Source organism: Cetorhinus maximus, chromosome 2, assembly GCF_964194155.1.
Source record: "Cetorhinus maximus chromosome 2, sCetMax3.hap1.1, whole genome shotgun sequence".
Taxonomy (NCBI): Eukaryota; Metazoa; Chordata; class Chondrichthyes; order Lamniformes; family Cetorhinidae; genus Cetorhinus; species Cetorhinus maximus.
This window is the reverse complement of record NC_135880.1, coordinates 218,716,383-218,736,662: the sequence shown is the minus strand read 5'-3', so window position 1 is coordinate 218,736,662 and position 20,280 is coordinate 218,716,383. Positions and strand designations below refer to the sequence as shown.

General features: G+C 44.2%; 1 protein-coding gene across 1 annotated transcript in view; it reads right to left on the bottom strand.

Annotated features, from left to right (window-relative positions):
• The window catches only part of LOC144691590 (uncharacterized), a 56,553-nt gene that overhangs the window by 12,223 nt on the left and 24,050 nt on the right, over nt 1–20,280 (bottom strand). The window contains exons 17-24 of the mRNA XM_078559827.1: nt 13,326–13,483; nt 12,413–12,640; nt 11,728–12,063; nt 10,113–10,514; nt 8,172–8,342; nt 3,578–3,735; nt 2,286–2,426; nt 1,148–1,289 (exon numbers count right to left, since the gene is read on the bottom strand). Coding sequence (XP_078415953.1) covers nt 1,148–1,289; nt 2,286–2,426; nt 3,578–3,735; nt 8,172–8,342; nt 10,113–10,514; nt 11,728–12,063; nt 12,413–12,640; nt 13,326–13,483 — 1,736 coding nt within the window. The remainder of the gene's footprint in view (nt 1–1,147; nt 1,290–2,285; nt 2,427–3,577; nt 3,736–8,171; nt 8,343–10,112; nt 10,515–11,727; nt 12,064–12,412; nt 12,641–13,325; nt 13,484–20,280) is intronic.

Genomic DNA, 20,280 nt, shown 5'->3' with positions numbered 1-20,280 from the left:
CCTCAGGATCAACCTGGGGAAAATACTCTCTGACCCTGTGTAGAGATTCAGGCATCAGGATAAGAGACCTGGGATTCTGAAGGTTAAGGCTTCCTCCATGTACCATCTCCAGGATTTGAGGCCAGATTTTTCAGGGCCCTAGGGAGCTGAGAGATGGGAGGGGTTTCAGAATATCAGGTGGGATGGCGGGAGGCAGGCTGCCCATCGCCTTCTCCCCACCATTGGCATTTTACCAGCGTGGGATGGGCACCACGCTATGTGGGGAAACTGCCAGGTGACGGCTTCTTGCGGGCTTGTGGGAATTCTCCTCATTGGGCACCCTGTGAGCCACAGAGGGCCCCTACAGTGACAAGGGGTGCCCCCACTGAAAAAAATCCCCCTGCCCTCTTGACCGCACCCCCACCCTTCCCCATTACCCCTCTCTGTGGCCTGCCTGATTGGCCCCGGTGAGTTCCTCAAACTCACCTGCACTCCGGGGCCTCCTCTATGATGGCTGCTCTGGGATCTGCAGCTCTTGGGGGATGGACATCCTCCCTTAAAGGGGCAGAAGCTCCAACTGCAGGCAATTAACTGCCTAATTAATGTAAAACCCAGTCGGAGCTCCCATGACCAGTGGAGGCGGGGTCGCCCTTGACTTTCAGGCTGGTGGTCAGTGACTTAAACTGGAGATTTACACTGACAACAACCTCAAGTATCATTAGCACTGAGGTGATGTTGATGTCTCTGGAAGCACTTGAGATCCGCCTAGAGTATTTGTTTTCTTCTGCCACCTCTTTGAGTGGATCACACCCAAAGGTATCATTATAAATGTTGCCTCTTGGGCCACATGTCATCCTCTTACCTGGCCATTGATTAGCTGAGAGGCCACGCAGACTTTGGATTGCTGACTCGTGAACTGCCATCTTTTACCTTCATAGAACCTTGTGGATTCTATCTCATGCTATAAACAGGGCAGTGGCGAGGGTAAACACAGCCTCAAAGGGTTAAAATGGCCGTAAAGAGTAGATGTGGGAACAGAATAAAAAGTCCACAGAAAGTGTGGTTGGTGTCTCCACGGTTTGGAAGTACCTGTGTTTGGGAAATGAACATTTTGTGAGAATGAACAGGTTGAAAGCTGAATTTAGACTGCTGTTGACATAGGGATTACCATGAGAAACCAAAAGCACAATGTCAGTTGGCATCAAGGATGCAAAGTGTGACACCGCTGTGTGCCTGCGATGTGCTTCGCTCTGCGCAGAGTCTTGCAACAAGTCAATGGTATCTTCAAGGGCTGTCACCTTCTCCTCGACCTAAGGAAAACCAGGTAAAAGGATTCAGACCTTCTACACAAGGCACAGAGGAACATCATCATCAAAGCAGTAAATAGGAGCAATAGAGCCAGTTAATTCCTCCTCAGGGCTGCGGTTTGCGACTGAAGAAACAAAGCTTAAGTCTCATTTGCGTAGTCCAAAAGAGGATGAACTACTCTTGCAGAACCATACCAGAATAGCGATTAGCTATAAGATTGAAATGATTGCTAAATAAAGAAGTTATACAAAACCTTGTTAGCCCAATGGAAAACGAGTTTAAGTAGGGAAAACTCGAGTTATTGATATGGGATGAATCTTTAATCTGATTAGAATCTTGTTATATGGAGGTGTATTTTAACTTTTGTGAAGCATGCAGTGCAGATATATATGGAGTTTAATGCAGAGGAAGTGAGAGAAATGTATAAGTTGCAGTTTGTGATGAGTAATTGGCTGTGTATAGGCCTAAGACACCGAGCTGAGAACTGTTTGAACAGGTTTGAATGACCAATCAAACATCATCAGATGCAGTTGTAAGTATGATCTTTTACTTGTACATTTAAATTCTACTGCAGTATTATATATTTGAGTATTGCTGAAAAAATGGACATGCTGTTGAAACTTTTTGTCTTGCACTCATCAGGACAGTTTGCACGAGTACCAATAGTAAAGGGAACAACAATTCATACTGCATGAGAAGAGAGTGCTGATTGGTTGGCAAGTGGAATTGTTAAATAAATTAATTTTAAAAATCATTTATAATTAATTATTTTTTATTTTTTATTTATAAATTAAATGATAAAATATTGTTCCCTTTACAATTGGTGTTCTTGTGAACTGTCCTGATGAGTGCAAGATGAAAAGCTTCAACAGCATGTCTCTTTTTTCAGCAATACTCAAGTTCTGTACCACCAAACGACTGTTTATAATTTATTTAATAAATCTATGACACCTGACTTCAAGAGCTTTATTGTAGGCCTTACTCTAAGAATACAATACCTTCTCAAACTTGCAATCAGCTTTGTTGTCAGAAACCTCCTGTACCAAACTCCTCAAAGCAATATAAAGAGCTTCTTCCTTCTGCCGCTGATGATGCCAATGAGCATGTCTATAACTGAGTTCCTCTTCAAGAGTGTCGAGCTGAATAAAAACATGGATATAGCCATCAACTTGCAGCACCAAGTGTTCTTGTGAAATTTAAATTGTGACTATTTTTGGGAGCAAGTGGGACACACCTGGCGCTTTTACCTCTGCAGCCTGGTTTTGAACCCAGCAAGCATGATTGAAAGACACTCCTCTCTGTATTTTGGCTGTCAAGATCTTATGTGAAATGGGTTTGCGAAATCTCAATTCAATCGTTCTTAATTTGGCACTCATTGCCGATAACACTTAAAGAAACTGCAGAATGGTGTGTAGAGGAAATGGATAAATATTACAGTGGTGCCGATGGGGGCACTCTTTGCAGGTGGGGCTGAGGTACCTTACTGGCAGAATACATAGGAAGAGGCGTAGGCCATTCAGCCCCTCAAGCCTTTCCCATGGTTCAATGAGATCACAGTCGATCTGTTGATCAACTCCATTTACCTGATTTTGCTGCAGATTACTAGACAGCTTGATATAATAAAAATCTACACTTTTCAAAATGTCAATTGACCTCAGCGTCCAGAGCTTTTCAGGAGAGTTTTCCAGATTCCCACTATCCTTTGTATGAAAAAGTGATTTCATCCCTAATTGTCCTAGCTCTAATTCAACTATTATTCTAGTTCCTTATTCCTAGTATTCTTATTCTAGTTCCCCCTACCACAGGAAATAGTTAAATAGTTTCCCTGTATCTATTCTCTTAAATCCCTTTATCATTTTAAATACCTCGATTGCTCACCCCTCAACCTAACCTGAGAGTGTTCCTGACACAGGCAATGGAGGACATACAAAGTACGTTAGAATCATTTACCGTCATGTGATAAAGGTAGCATTAGTCACTCTGTCACACTCACAGGCACTAACGCACTAGCTTGTGTCTTTCTTAGTAGTTAGTAATGGCAAAGTAGGAATGTGTACACATATAATTCCATGGGACCACATTCCCAGTGGTGAGCTGTGGTCGCAGGGAGTGTGAGTTGGAGATGAGACGACAATGCTGCAGCCCTGACTCTCTACCAACAGGGTACCTCCCTGGGGGACACAATCGTCGCTGGAATGTAATGTGAAACATTTTGTCGAAGCATAAATGGGGACATTAATCAGAAATAATACTGGAATTTCAGGAGCATCCCATCTCCCCGTTGTATTACCATCTCTACAGCTGGTTTTCTTCTTGTGGAGGCTCCAGATGACTGTATAACAGGCACCACAATCCTTGTTTGTGGATCTATACGAGCACCTACAACTGGGCCAATTTCACCGGTGATCCCATCTATACTTCTGGCACCCAGAGTGATTGGTATCAGTCCTAAAAAAACAGGAAAAGCATGAACCGATCAGAAATTATGGAACAATTAGGAAATACATTCTGTGTTTAGATTTAGGTTTTAAAATTTAGGTGAAGGTCCAAAGCCATATTTTAGAATTAAGGCCACCCCAAAGCTGAAATGAGTTAGAAGAAAACACAATATCAAGCAAGTGGTAGTGGCTATGGGACATCAAGCTCTAATTTTAAAAATCTGGCGCTTGTAGGAGAAAAGGAAGTTAACGAAACAGGAGTACTTCTATGAGCCGCTCTATAATTTTGCGAGTTAGCATTGGAGATGGTGCCATATCTTGATTTCAACACAGCTGCATACAGTGTAGGATGGTATTTTGAAGTTTAAGAGGAAGAAGAGAGTTCATACGGACATAAGAATTAGGAGCAAGAGTAGCCCACTCGTACCCTCGAGCCTACTCCACCATTCAATCAGATCATGGCTGATCTGGTTGTAACCTCCACTCCACATTCCCACCTATTCCGATAACCTTTCACGCCCTTGCTTATTAAGAATCTATCTACCTCTGCCTTAAAAATGTTCAAAGGCTCTGCTCCCACCACCTTTTGAGGAGGAGCGTTCCAAAGACGCAGGACCCTCTGAGAGAAAACATTTCTCATCTGTCTTAAATGGGCGACCCCTTATTTTTAAACAGTGACTCCTAGTTCTAGATTCTCTCACAAGAGGAAACATCCTCTCCACATCCACCCTGTCAAGACCCCTCAGGACCTTATATGTTTCAATCAAATCGCCTCTTACTCTTCTGAACTCTAGTGGATGGAAGCCTAGCCTGTCCAACCTTTCCTTATAAGACAACCTGCCCCTTCTTGGTATTAGTCTTGTAAACCTTCTCTGAATTGCTTCAATGCATTTACATTCTTCCTTAAATAAGGAGACCAATACTATACATAGTACTCCAGATGTGGTCTCACAAATGCCCTGTATAACTGAAACATAATCTCCCTATTTTTGTATTTGATTCCCCTTGCAATAAATTCTATTAGATTAGAATAACATTCTATTAGATTTCCTAATTACTTGCTGTACCTGCATACTAACCTTTTGTGATTCATGAATTAGGACACCCAGATCCCTCTACATCTCAGAGCTCTGCAATCTCTGAGATAATCATTTAGATAATAAGCTTTTTTTTTATTCTTCCTGCCAAAATGGACAATGTTACATCTCCCACATTCTACACCATTTTCCAGACCTTTGCCCACTCACATAACCTATCTATAATCCCTTTGTAGCCTCCTTATGTCCTCTTCACAGCTTACTTTCCTAACTATCTTTGGCTCATCAGCAAATTTAGCGACCATACCTTTGGTCCCTTCATCCAAATCATTTGTATTAATTGTAAAAAGTTGAGTCTCCAGCATTGATCCCTGTGGCACACCACTCGTTACATCCTGCCAACCAGAAAATGACCCATTTATGCCTACTTTCTGATTCCTATTAGCTAGCCAATCTTCTATCCATGATAAAATATTAACCTCTACATCATGAGCTTTTATTTTCCGCAATAACTTTTGACGTGGCAACTTATCAAATGCCTTCTGGAAATCTATGTATCGTACATCTACCCGGTTCCCTTTTATCCACAACACGTTACTTCTTCAAAGAACTCCAATCAATTGAATAAATGTGATTTCCCTCTCACAAAACCATGTTGACTCTGCCTGATTACCTTGAATTTATCTAAGTGTCTTTGATAATAGCTTCTAACATTTTCCCAATGACAGATGTAGAGCTAACTGGGCTGTAGCTTCCTGCTTTCTGTCTCCCTTTTTGAATAAAGGAGTTACATTTGCTATTTTCCAATCTAATGGAACCTTCTCCGAGTCTAGGGAATTTTGGAAAATTAAAACTATTGCAAAACTATCTCACTAACACTTCTTTTAAGACCCCAGAATGAAGCCCATCAGGACCTGGGGACTTGTCAGCCTGAAGCTCAAACCATTTGCTCAGTACCACTTCTCTGGTGATTGTAATTTTCTTGAGTTCCTCCTTCCTTCCACTTCCTGATTTACAGCTACTTCTGGGATGTTACTCGTGTCTTCTAGAGTGAAGATTGATGCAAAATACCTGTTCAATTCAGCTGCCATCTCCTTATTTCCATTATTAATCCCCCAGACCCACTTTCTATGGGACCAACGCTCACTTTGTGAACTCTCTAACTTCTAAATTCAGTTTAAGTCTAAGTTAAGTCTAGGTTCTAAGCAACTCTTAAGTTCAGAAAGGTGCTAGACAAATGCAAATCATTGTTGTTAGGGGATGACTTTAGTAGCGTTGATAAAATAGAAAAAGGTTAAGATTTATGAACTGGAGGCCAGAGGTCAGAGTAGGATTGACCCATCAGATAAGAAGTTGTTGTGTTGTGTATGAGTGTAAAAGGGGAAATAGATGAGCTTCCCCATATGAGAGCAGAAGTCAAATCAAGTCAAGCGTAAGTCTTGAACTGCAGGTGACAAATCCAATAGCCGATCTGATAAAGAAGGGATCGAAAGAGATACGCAGCATGTTTGTCATTTTCTGAAAGAAGTTGAGTTAGTAAGTCAAAATATGACCCGTTTGTCTATATTTTGCTGGAAATATTAACTTTCTCTCCTTCAGATATTTTTAGATTGCATGCATTTTATTGTAGATAATTTCAGTATTTTTTTGTTCTTAACTGTTATTGCTCAAATGAAAAAGAGATGAATCATAGAATAGAATCATAGAACAGTTACCTCACAGAGGGAGCCCATTCAGCCTGATGTGCCAACTCTGCATGAGCAACTCAGCTGATCCCCCTCCTCCACCTTTTTTCTGTAATCAGGCAGAGTCAGCATGGTTTTGTGAAAGGGAAATCATGTTTAACCAACTTATTGGAGTTATTTGAGGGACTAGCATGTGCTATGGATAAAGGGGAACTGGTGGATGTGCAGTACTTAGTTTCCAGAAGGCATTTGGTAAAGTGCCGCAGCGAAGGTTATTGTGGAAAATAAAAGCTCATGGTGTAGGGGGTAATGTATTGGCATGGATCAAAGAATGGTGAGCTAACAGGAAACAGGGAGTAGGCATAAATGGGCCATTTTCTAGTTCGAAAGATGCAATGAGTGGTGTGCCACAGGGATCCATGCTGGGATCTCAACTTTTTACATTTATATAAATGACTTGGTTGAAGGAACCAAAGGTATGGTTTGCTGATGACACAAAGATAGGTAGGAAAGTGAGTTGTGAAGAGCACATAAGGAGGCTACAAAGTGACATAGATAGGGTAAGTGAGTGGACAAAGATCTGGAAAATGGTGCATAATATGGGCAAATGTGAAATTGTCTATTTTGGCATGAAGAATAAAAAAGAAGCATATTATCTAAATGGTGAGAGATTGCAGAGCTCTGAGATTCAGAGGAATCTGGGTGTCCTAATGCTTGAAACACAAAAAGCTAGTGTGTAGGTACAGCAAGTAATTAGGAAAACTAATAGAATGTTATCGTTTATTGCGAGGGAAATTGAATACAAAAATAGGGAGGTTATGCTTCAGTCGTACAGGACACTTGAGGGACGACATCAGGAGTACTGTATACAGTATTGGTCACCTTATTTAAGGAAGGATGTAAATGTGTTGGAAGCAGTTCAGAGAAGATTTACTAGTCTAATACCAGGAATGGGTGGGTTATCTTATGAGGAACGGTTGGACAGGTTAGGCTTGTATCCACTGGAGTTTAGGAGAGTAAGGGGCGACTTGATTGAAACCTTTAAGATCCTGAGGGGTCTTGACAGGGTGGATGTGGAGACGCTGTTTCCTCTTGTAGGAGAATTTAGGACTAGGAGTCACTGGTTAAAAATAAGGGGTTGCCCATTTAAGGCAGAGATGTAGTGAGTCTTTGGAATATTTTCAAGGCAGAGGTAGATAGATTCTTGATAAACAAGGGGATGAAAGGCTGTTGGAGGGGGAGTGGTAGGTGGGAGGTTACAGTCAGATCAGCCATGATCTTATTAAATGGCAGAGTAGGCTTGAGGGGCCGAGTGGCCTACTCCTGCTCCTAATTCATATGTTCATAGCCCTGCAAATGTTTTCTATTCAGATAATGATCCAAATCCTGTTTGAAAGACAAAATTAAACCTACCTTCACCCTACTCTCAGGCAGTACATTCCAAATCTTAACCAATCACTGCATAAAAAAATTTCCTCTTATGTTGCCTTTGGTTCTTTTACCAATCCCTTTAAATTGGTGACGTTCTGGTTCACGACCCTTCCGCTAACTGGAACTGTTTTCCCCCAACTACTCTAACCAGGCTCCTCATGATTTTGAACGCCTATATTAATTCTCCTTTCAACCTTCTTTAAGGAGAACAATCCCAGCTTCCCCAACCTCTCCACATAAATAAAGGTTTTCAATGATTGGATTGAAGACAGTAGATTAACTTAAAAAAGTACCTTTCCCATCTGGATCCTCCATGGTCCCAGCGAGAGGAACAAGCTGATCAGTATCCCTATTGTATTCCACCCCTAAAATAGGCACTTCCAGATCAGAACCTCCAGGATCAGGTATCTGCATCCCAATGACAGCAGGTACCAGCAGTCCTGTGCTGGTAAATGGTATCATCCCTATAGGTGAAACAAAATCATCTTTAAAATGAACGTTGTTCCTTCTCCCCTAGTTTTGACTCTTATATACTTGCTTGACAGGGAGATTTTGTGGCACAGCGGTAGCGTCTGTATCTCCGAGCCAGAAGCTCCAGGTTCGGGTCCCGCTCCGGGACTTAATAGCAATGGAAGGTGTGCTCACAACGTGGCCAAACAGGTTGATTATCAACCTGCAAATCCTTCCAGTATACCTATGACAGATGGCAAGAGTGGAAATGTCTCCTGGTCAGCCAGAATCTGCAGAAAGCAATAGCAAAGCACTGCAGTACCTCGCCAGGCATAACCACGGGCCAATGCATGGAAGTCCATGGTTGCCAACGTCCTCTTAAGGCATGGTATCAAGAGAGAGAGACTTGCTTGACAGCTTCCCTGTGCATTATCTCCTGCAAGTGTGAAGAGACAACAATACAAATAAGGAAATTGGAAAACACTGTGTTGGTGTCTTCAGTACCAACTCTTGATGTCAACTGAAGATGCATCTGCTTTGGCAGCTGAAGGAATACTGGATTTGTATTATTTTAAATGGATGGACTGGAGGTCTTGCAGTGCAATGGGAAGTGTCTGTGCCTCTGAGCCAGAAGCTCTGGATTTGATTCCCACTCCAGGATTTGATGTCCAAGGACGGTGCGTTCTGAATGCGGCCAAACAGGTTGAGTATCAACCTGCAAATCCTTCCAACACACGCCTTTGGCAGGCGGTAAGAGTGGGAGGGATTCCTGGTCAGCATGTGATGAAAGAACATTGGGGTCGCTATCATCACTATGTATTGCTCCTGTCTACAACGTGTGTGTAAAAGCGCATGTTGCCATTGCAACTCGGTTTCTGAATGAATAGTAACACACACACCACCAAATGGACGGACTAAGTACTTTTGAGTACTGGAACAATTTTCACCTGACTGCCATAGAAAATCAGGTGGGAGGAGCAACACCATGAATTGTCCAAGGCTCTTCTGATGCAAATTTCAACACACCCCATGGCTTAAATATTCAAATCAGGGTCCGATGTTAGTTGGACGACTCCAATGGCAATTTTCAGGTACAAATGGAGAGAGTGACCTAACCAGTGGTCCTTAAAGAAATGATTGGAAGCCATTCAGAGAAACATTTGGAAACTTTTTTTGGGGAAAACTCTTGTGGCGCCAGGAATAGCAGCTCTGGGATCGGTTTCTTCCACCCCATGCATACCCCATCATGCCAGTCTCCCAGGCCCAAGCTGCTGATCTGCTCAGCATGGGATCCCAACTGATTTCCCATCCTCCTACAACGAATGATCTGCAATGGGCCATTTCTTTAACACCAACAACTCTCTGGCAGCATTCAAATAAGATCCGACCCTGAAAATGTGTTTGCTTTAATTTGTTCTTGGGGTGTGGGTGTCGCTGGCTAGGCCCACGTTTATTGCCCATTCCTAATTGCCCTTGAGAAGATGGTGGTGAGCTGCCTTCTTGAACTGCTGCAGTCCATGTGGTGTAGCTACACCCACAGTGCTGTTAGGGAGGGAGTTCCAGGATTTTAACCAAGTTTATGAGTATCCTGATTCAAACTTCAGTCAAGAGGACTGGAGGCTCCCCTGGCTTCACAACTGTTTTGAGCTGAAGTTGAATTCCTCCCCAAATGTTTCAATAGATAATCTGTTAATGATGGCCATGTTTGAAATTGTAAATCCTCGGGTAGCTGCCAGAAAATCTCCTATAAATTTGTTTTCTATTTGGTTTGATGATAGCCTTACCAACACTTCCACCATTGTCTGCAAGGTCTTTGGCTTCCTTCCTTTGTCTTCCCAGGTTGTGTTCAGTGTGAATGATATGTGCCCAGCTTCTTCTCCATGCCTTCACTAGACTTCCCAGTGCATCCATCAGTTGCTTCTGGGGACAGGAAGGCTCCTCTGATCTCTGCCCTATTAAGCTGTCTTTACACTCTTTCAATACTTCCAGCACCCGAATCTCGCTGGCCAGCATGGCAGCATCTAGCAGTGCCTGATAACCACCTGGGTGTGGCAACACTCGAGTCTTCTGAACATAAGCTCCTGAAATCTGAGCAGATTTTCCACTGAGAGGCTCCGAGAAGCTGTCCCCGAGTATGAGGGGACTGTTTGAAGACTCCAGAACGCCTCCAAGAGGCACCACCATACCTGCAAGAAAATTACACTATTACACTACTTTTTCTCAACAACAAATTATCACGCTAAAGGCGCTATATAAATATAAAACATCCAGGGCACTTCACAGGAGCGTTATAAAACAAAATATAACAGCTAGCCATATAAGGAGGCATTAGGTCAGATAGCAAAGAGGTGTGTTTCAAGGAGTGTTTTAAAGGAGGGAAGTGAGGTGGAGAGTTGGCGAGGTGCAGAGAGACAATTCCAGAGCTCAGAGCCTAGGCAGCTGGAAGTGCATCATCATATGGGGTGCGATTAAAATTGGTGAGGTGCGAGACCAGAATTAGATGGGCCCAGATATCTCACAGCGCTGTGAGGCTGGAGGAGCTTACAGAGATATGGAGGGGCGAGTCATAAAGGATTTGAGAAGGCTGAGGATTTTAAAATCAAGAGGTTTCTTGATTGGGAACCGATGACCCAATGTGGGTCAGTGAGTTCAGGGGGTGATAAGGAGACTGGAGAGTTAAGACATGAGCAGCAGAGTTTTGGATGGCCTCAAGTTTACGGATGTACAATGTGAGAGACCAGCCAGGAGTGCGTTGGAATAGTCCAGTCTAGAGGTAACAAAGGCGTGAATGGGGTTTTCAGCAGCTGATGAGCTGAGACAGTCAGAAAGCAAAACTGCCTATGGCCAGGATTTTAAGCTCCCTCACCAGCGGGTTTTTAGATGGTGGGAGCCTGACATTGAAAGGACGGGACTATATAGAGGAGGGTACTGACTCAGAGGTGAGAGGAGAAACCATTGCTGGAAATGTTCTGTCGATGATTAGAACATAGCGAAGGCTGTTCCACTGAGCTGGAAGATGAAAAAGAGGCATTGGGGGAGGATAGACCAATAAACAATGTCAAAGGCTACAGAGGCGTCAAGATAGTTCATCTTGATCAAGGATAATGCACCATGGTCATAATCACTGGGAATGTCATTTGTGACTTAGAAAGAGCCATTTTTGTGATTCTGATATTTTCTATCCACCAATATGTTTTAGAAATTCCTAGAGACTTAATTAATCTCTTCAGTATATTCTCAGTCTCATTCAATATGCATCTCCTTGTTCACCCAAACTCCACCTCAATTCTCCTGACATAAACCCTACTAAGGCTTATTATACCCTGCATTTTGGAATGAGGTTGCAGTACCTTATTTACTCTCATTATTATTCACATCTCACTGGATCATCACTGTTACCTGTACTGGAGTCCAGGCCAATGCCTATGATGGGTACCACCTGGCCAGTCTTCTCATGGACCATAGGAGCTCCAATTTCAATTGGTGCTAACATGTTTGTGGCTGGGCTAATATACATTCCTCCCAATGGATAGACCAGCCCTGTCTGCAGATGAATGGTCACAGCCAAGATGGGCACCTCAATTCCTGTCTTTGCATCTCCAATTGGTCCTCCCAGTTTCAACTCACTCTGATGATGCAGGCTTCTTAGCTGAAGCGTCACTGGGAGGCCAGTGTCTGGACACTGTGGGTGTGGCACATATGGAATCAAATGCTCCCCACTTTGGCAGACTATTCCTAGGATTCGAAAATAAGAAGTAAAACGAGATGTACTTGGTATGCAGAGCTCTAAAATCTCATAATTATTTCAATAATACTTCAGCACCAAATATTCAAACAGCAATAATAAATGTCACACGTTTTTGGTTTTTTTGTCCTTAAAGCAGAATGAGGCACTCAAAGCAACCCAGGAATTTCTTGTGTTGTTGCTGGCTTTGAATGACCAATATTGACAAATTTCTGCGTTCATCACCTACTAATTCTCACTGGTTATTTCGCTCAGGTGTTTAAATCCTGTGTGTGTTTTAAGTCATTTACCCGATGAAGTATGATAGTTGAAGTTGGCCTTTTGCTTCAGGGAACTGACCTGTTGTCGAGTCTGTGACCGGGAGAAGCCGGGATCTCATGGAGTCATAACACACATTGCCAGCAACAGGGAGCACCCGCCCGGTCTGAGGGTGAAGGAAGAGATCTTGGAGCACAGACATGGTGCACTTGTTGCCCAGAAGCATAACAGCATCAGTACTTGGTGTAAGCAGTCCTGTTAACTGATCCACCTGGAGGAGATCGCAGGCTCTGATGGTTCCATCAGCTCCTGTCATGTGAGGGTAAAGTTAGTTTTAAAAATACAATATTCTGACATTTCATAATTGAGGTATCTTTCATTACCTGCTGCCCGGGGAGGGGAGTGTGGAGAGCAGGAGGTGAGAGGAGGGTGGGATTGGAGGGAGCCACTGTGCTTCAAGAATTATGAGTGTTGTAGATTCATCATAGTCTTCAACAAAATTTAAAGGAGTAATTCTGTTTCATTGGTGCCATGATCTGCTTTTTAATGAGATAGTCTTTCTCCTTAATATTAACTCATCACTATTGGAATGTCATTTCGTCCAGTTCATGACCTTTCCAGTGTGTAAGAATTTTTCACCAAAAGGGTGTCAGACAGGAGTCAGGAGTGCAATGGGATACTCTCCACCTGCCTGGATAAAGCACAGCTGCAACAACACTCAAGAAGCTCAACACCACCCAGGACAAAGCAGACCCCTTGACCAACACCCTCTCCACCAACTTAAACACCTCTCCCTCCACCAGCGCACAGTGGCTACAGTGTGTACCCGGGTGCCCTACAGAAATACTCCAAGGTTGTTGAGTTTCAATGAGCTATACCAGCAACCTGTTCAGATGTGCATATTACGATTTTAACCAATCATAATTCATCCAGCAACAAGTAACCTTTCAGTAGGTATAACTGGGAAGTCATAGCAACATAGAAGTTTTCTTACCAATTAGTTCCTCCTTGGTGAAACCTTTTGAAGTTGCCTTGCTTACAAGTTGAGCACCTGTTCCTTCCCCCAGCAGAGCCCAGGCATTTAATCTCTGACACTCGCTTGTGAGGGTGTCTGACATTTGTAATAGCAGTGCCTCGATCTGACCAACAACTCTGAAAAAGAACAAAGTAAAGTGGAACTGAAAAAAAAAATACATTTTTGATGTCTTTTTCATGTTCTTTGGGTGCTCATGCTGAGAAAATGGAATAGTTCTATTTCAGATGTCCAACGTAGGACTTCTCTAGATACAATGAAATATTCCCAGCTTTAGAGTAAAGCTCCAAAAACTCTGCCCTAAACAATCTCAGAACAGCACCAACTTAAGTTATTCATTTCTTACAAACATTCTTTGGTCTGTCTGTGTGCCATTGCCAATTAGTGCTGAATTAGATATACAGGTACACACACACACACACACACACGAGGAACTCAATGGAAACTGCTCATCCTCCTTCCACCCAGGACTCTTACAGAGACACCTTCAAGCTTTCAGTCTGGGTTGCTTTTGAACTCAGGTCCCAGAGATGAAAGGCCAATGTTTAACCCAGAGCACCAGCTGCCCCTTGAATATTTTTTTTTACAGAAAATAAATTTTAGCTCTCTGTTTATTTTTAAATCATTGTGGAACAGAAAAGTTGTTCAACCTCCAAACAATCAGCAGATTAATCTAAAATTAGAAAAATACAGCAGATTCTAATTGGTTGCAGTCTTTTCTTCCATATCACCATTGCCCACACACATATCATCTTTCACACAGATAACTCTCCCCATCTTCAACAGACACATTTTCTTCTATCTTCCTCACTCCTTGGGTGGAATCGTCCCAGATTTGCACTAAGTGCGGTAGCGGGCAGGTAAAACCTTGAATTTGGACTTCCAACTCATCCCGGAGAATCAACGGAAGGCATGGGAATATCACGCAGAGCTGTTGGAAGCCCTCAACAGAGTGGCACGCGAGTCAGAGGAGTGCGTCTACTTGCCCTCTGATGAAGTGGTGCCCACATTTGCACATATGGAGGCCTCCATGGGGGCAATGGCAGATGCCATGGAGACCCTGGTCCAGCAGAAGGAGGGACATGGGTGAGTTCCTGCAGTGGCAACGCGAGAGGGAAATGAGGCACCTCGAAGTCCCTCCAGGTGCTTCTTCCCCTCAAGCAGTCAGGCGGGGACCCCTAGGCATCCGAAGGGATGAGGGATGCTGACCTGCATCTCCACTCACCCAATGATCACACCCTTATGCAGCACCTGATCTCGCCCACTCTTGTTTCACTTTTGATTTAGATAGCACGGTCTGGATTCGCTTTTCTCGTAAGCTCCCCTGTCTTTTGCCCTCCCCCAGGCACCCATTTCCTTTCCCCCATCAAAGTTGACCCTCCGGCACCACCTCCCACCTCCCCTCTGTGATCCACCAACCACAACCCTTTTCCTTTGGGGATGTCCAGGTGAACGTGCACACTCCCTTCCTCCCCAAAAATCCCACCCCCATCCACATTCACCTCCCTGACCTCCTTCTCCCCACCCCCAGGGTCAGTGTCTGCCTCCAAGTCCCCACCAACAACCCTCGTCGTCCCTTCTACTGCTACCATCGAACCCTCACCCTCCCACCTCACTCTGCCCTCAGTCATTCTCACCACTCCCTCATACCACGCCCACCCTCACTTCGCTCCCCAGGAGGCAGTCATGGACCCTTCAGACACCGCCCTTGCACATTCACCTGGACATCTCCCCTCCAGACCCCCTCTGCCCCTGCAACCCCTTACCTCCCGGAACCCCTTCCCCCCGGACTCTTTCCCCACTCCCGGAACCCCTTTCCCCCACTTAGTCCTTCTGCACTCCTCCCTGGACTCCCCCCACCTCCATTTAGTCTTTCCCCCTTCCTGACTCCTTGCTCCAGCCTTATCTCTTCCTCCAGACTTATTCTTTCCCTTCTCCCTCAGACATCCTCATTTCTTCCTCCAAATTTACGCCTTCCCCCTTCCCGACTCGTTCCTCTACCCTTACTCCCTCCCCTCTCTGCGCTACTTCCTCCCCCCAGACTCCCCTCTCCGCACACCTTCCTACCCCGGACTCCTTCCCCTCTCTGCACTCCTTCCATCCTCAAAACTCCTTCCCTTACACCTTCCACCCCCCCTTATACCTAACTCCCTAGTTGCCATCTTCTCTCCATTACACCCCCCTCCCAACCTCACCCTTCCGACACCTTAATTCCCTCCCTCCCAACCTCGCACTCCCTGAGACCTTCATTTCCCCCTCCCAACCTCACCCCCCGACATGTTCATTTTCCCTTCCCAACCTCAACCCCCCCCGACACCCCTCCCTCTCCCAGTCGACCCTAGACCTCCCTCTCCCACCCCAACCATCAACCGTTGAGAGCATCAACGGTGACTTTCCAACTTCTATGCGCCACTTCACAGCAGAGCAATGTCTATGAGAATCCACCCAGCATGCCATGGACGTTTCTCCCATTGCTGTCGGGCTCCAGCATCTTCTGCTCCTTGGATGTCCACAATGCGAGAAAGGCCATGCCGGCAAATCCCGACTGCTGCACCTCACAGTTGTCAAGACGTGTTCTGCGCCGGTGTGTTTCCCCGCCCACATGGATGGACGCTCCAGCAGCGGGGGGTGAATGAGTCCAGGAGGCTGGCTTTATAATGATATGCTGACGTATTACAATGAGGTTCCCGATGTCCGATGGCAGGGAATGCAGCCCGCCATCAATGGGCTGAGGGGACGATCGTAAGCTGGTTCCACGTCGTGAAACTGATTCTTGGCCTTCGCGCCATTTTGTCCACTCACGTCACCGAACACGCCTGACGCCAACACCCCTTTTCACTCCTATCAGCATATTTCTGTCACTGTCTCATTCACTCATACAAACAATCGCACACATTTCAGATGGAGATAGCAGAGTCCTTTTATATTAATTCGCTCAGGGACGTGGGCAAGGCCAGCAGTTATTGCTCATTTCCAATTTCTATCGAGAAGATGGTGGTGAGTCGCCTTATTGAACCTCATGTGGTACACACACAAGTGCTGTCGGGGAGGGAGTTCCAGGATTTGATCCAGCGCTGTTGAAGGAAGAGGGATGTCCAAATCAGTATGTGTGACTTAGTGGGGAACATGATTTAATGTGCCTGCTGCCCTTGTTCTTCTGGTTAGTAGCGTTTGTGGGTTTAGAAGATGCTGTTATCTTATTTATCATAAGCTAGCACAAACTGAGGATACTATCCATCAAACTTTACTTCCAAATATATGTTTTTTTTTTCCCTTGGCTAAGAATACATTTCATACATGTGAACTAGGAGCAGGACTAGGCCACTTGGCCCTTCAATTCATTCAATAAAATCATGGCTGATCTGATTATACCTTTCTGCCTACCCCCGATAACCTTTCACCCCCTTGTTTATGAAGAATCTATCTATCTATCTCCGCCTTAAAAATATTCAAAGACTCTGCTCCCATTGCCTTTTGAGGAAGAGAGTTCCAAAGACCCTCAGAGAGAAAAAAATTCTCCTCACATCTGTGTTAAATGAGCGACCCCTTATTTTGAAACCGTGACTCCTAGTTCTAGACTCTCCGACAAGAGGAAACATCCTCTTCACATCAGTTCTGTCAAGACTCCTAAGAATCTTAAAGGTTTTGGTCATGTCACCTCTGACTCATATAAACTCCAAGCCTAACCTTTCCCCATAAGACAACAAGCCCATTCCTGGTATTAGTCTAGTAAACCTTCTCTGAACTGCTTCTAATGCATTTACATATTTCCTTAAATAAGGAGACCAATACTGTACACAGTACTCCAGATGTGGTCTCAGCAGTCCCCTGCACAACTGAAGCATAACCTCCCTACTTATGTATTCAATTCCCCTCACAATAAATGATAACATTCTATTAGCTTTCATAAATACTTGCTACACCTGCATTCTAGCCTTTTGTGATTCAGGTACTAGGACACCCAGATCCCTCTGAATCTCAGAGCTCTGCAATCTCTCAACGTTTAACTAATAGGATTTTTAAATTCTTCCTGCCAAAGTGGACAATTTCACATTTTCCCACATTATTCTCCATTTTCCAGGTCTTCTCCCACTCACTTAACCTATCTATGTCACCTTGTAGCCTCCTTATGTCACTTCACAACATACTTTCCTACCTATCTTTATGTTGTCAGCAAATTTAGCAACCCTGTCATCTGTCCCTTCATCCAAGTCATGTATATGAATTGTAAGAAACTGATGGACCAGCACTGATCCTTGTGGCACACCACTGATTACATCCCACCAACCAGGAAAAAACCCATTTATGCCTACTCTCTGCTTCCTGTTAGCTAGCCAATCTTCTATCCATGGCAATATGTTACACCCTATACCATGAGCTTTTATTTTCTGCAATAACCTTTGCTGTGGCACCTTATCAAATGCCTTCTGGAAATCTAAGTACAGTATGTCCACTGGTTCCCTTTCATCCACAGCACATGTGACTTCTTCAAAGAACTCCAATAAATTGATTAATCATGATTTCCCTTTCACAAAACCATGTTGACTCTACCTGACTGCCGTAAACTTTTCTAAGTGCCCTTCTGTAACATCTTTAATAATAGCTTCTAACATTTCTCCAATGTCAGATGATAGGCTAAGTGGCCTGTAGTTTCCTGCTTTCTGTCTCCCTCCCTTTTTGAATAAAGGAGTTACATTTGCTGTTTTCCAATCTAATGGACCTTTCCCTGAATCAAGGGAATTTTGGATAATTAAAAGCAATGCATCAACTATTTCACTAGCCACTTCTTTCAAGACCCCAGGATGAAGTCCATCAGGACCTTAGGATTTGTCAGCCTGCAGCTCTAACAATTTGCTCAATGCCACTTATCTGGTGACTGTATTTTTCTTGAGTTCCTCCCCTCTTCCATTTCCTGATTTACAGCTATTTCCGGGATGTTGCTTCTATCCTTTATAGTGAAGACTGTTGCAAAATGCCTGTTCAATTCATCTTCCATCATCTTACTTTCCAGTATTGATTCCTCAGACTCACTTTCTATAGGACCAACGCTCACTTTGTTAACTCTTTTCTTATTTAAATGTCTATAGAAACTTTTACTATCTGTCTTTATATCTCCAGCTGGCTTTCTCTCGCACTTTCATTTTTCCCTCCTGATGAATCTTTTTGTCATTCTTTGTTGTTCTTTATATTCTGTCCAATCTTTTGATGCCGCCCATCTTAGCGCAATTCTATACTTTTTCTTTAAGTTTGATACTGTCTTTAACTTTTTTAGTTAACCACGGATGTTGGTAGTTTTCTTTCTCACTGGAATGCATATCAGTTTTGAAATGATTTGTATTTAACAGATGCTGCCTGATCTGGGTATTTCAAGCATTTCCTGTTTTTGATTCAGATTTCCAGCATCTGCAATATTTTGCTTATGTGCTGTGGGATTGTTGTTCTAAAACCTAAAATCGTCCTGATCCTTACCTCCAGAACACTCTTACATGTCCGATATCTATCTTTTCCATGTCTCTCTCTTTCTCCTTCAGGTCTTGGAGGTCACTCTCCCTCAAAATGACCCCTCCTTCTATATTGCTAACCCATCTCCTCTCATGTCTCACCTCTCTTTGATATGAATTTTAAAAGGTCTCTCTTATTCTAAGCCTACACCTACTATTTCCTCCATCTTACAATCTCTCTAGACCAGGCTTTCCAAGCAATGATGGGAATTGGTCTGTTTTAAAATGGGTTACCACTGGTGTTACAATCCGGGAATCTCAGCCACTGTTGCTGAGTAACACAAAAAGCGATATGGCAGCAAAGTATCCTTGAATCCTCAACTCTACTGCAAGGGGTCTATTCCTTCCAGTGTTAGCTGGTGAGACCAGGACAACCCTCTTGTATCATCATAATGCTTCCTGTTGCTGCAAGAGTAAGGCCCAGAGTGAGCATCAATGAGGGGGCATGAAGGATAAAGTAGCAGATGGGGGGGATAGGAAGGCAGTTTGAGATCTCAGTCAGGCAGGAAAATGGAACGCACGTTTGAATTTAACAGAAGATGATGGGACATTGGTAACTTGCATCATAAAATGTGTGACATTTTCAATCACAGTTTCAGAGCATCCATGACCTGCAAAATTCCCACACAAGCCAAATTTCAATCTAGTGAGAGATGGCTGTTCCATGACTGAGTTTACACAGGAAAGATATGTCAATTTGAAAAGGTACGTTGCTGATTCACCAGAATTATACCAGGGTCAAATTGAAAACAGATAGCATAAACTTGGCTTGTAGCCCCTTGACTTCAGAGAGTTGAGGGGGGTGATGTAATTGAGGTATTTAAAATGATTAAGGGATTCATTAAGGTGGGTACAGAACTGGAACCTTCTGCCACCACAGGAGGTGAGGAAGGAGGTGGGTGGGCCTGATAATTGTGTGGGTTGGCGTCAGGACTGATAACATACGCCCACGTCCATTGGAAGTAAGCACTGTTGGGAAGGCCTAGGGTCGACCATCCCACCCCGCCTCCACTTGAGTCCCTGAAGTGGCCAATTAACAACCACTTAAGGGGCTCTACCCACCTCCGCTGCAATCTTCCCAGCTCCAGGCCAGCATGCATGACTGGTGAAACTCTGCGGGCTGCAGGTCAACCAAAGAGGAGGGGGGGAGGTCCCTTGATCTGCACTAATCTGTGCATGATTGAGCGCATGAACATTGGGTAGGGAGCTGGCTGCTGACAGCCACCTCCCTACCCTGGCTGCCGACCCCCATGGTTCCACTCTCCCCATGACCCCCCACCCCACGAGACCTCCCCAACAGCACTTACCTTTTTCCTGGGTGGCTCCGCGATCCTGGGACTCTGGGAGCTGTTGTTTTGGCAGCAGCCAAGGCTTCCTCCGTGGTGGTGCCAAGCGCAAGAGCTGCTGTCCTCTGA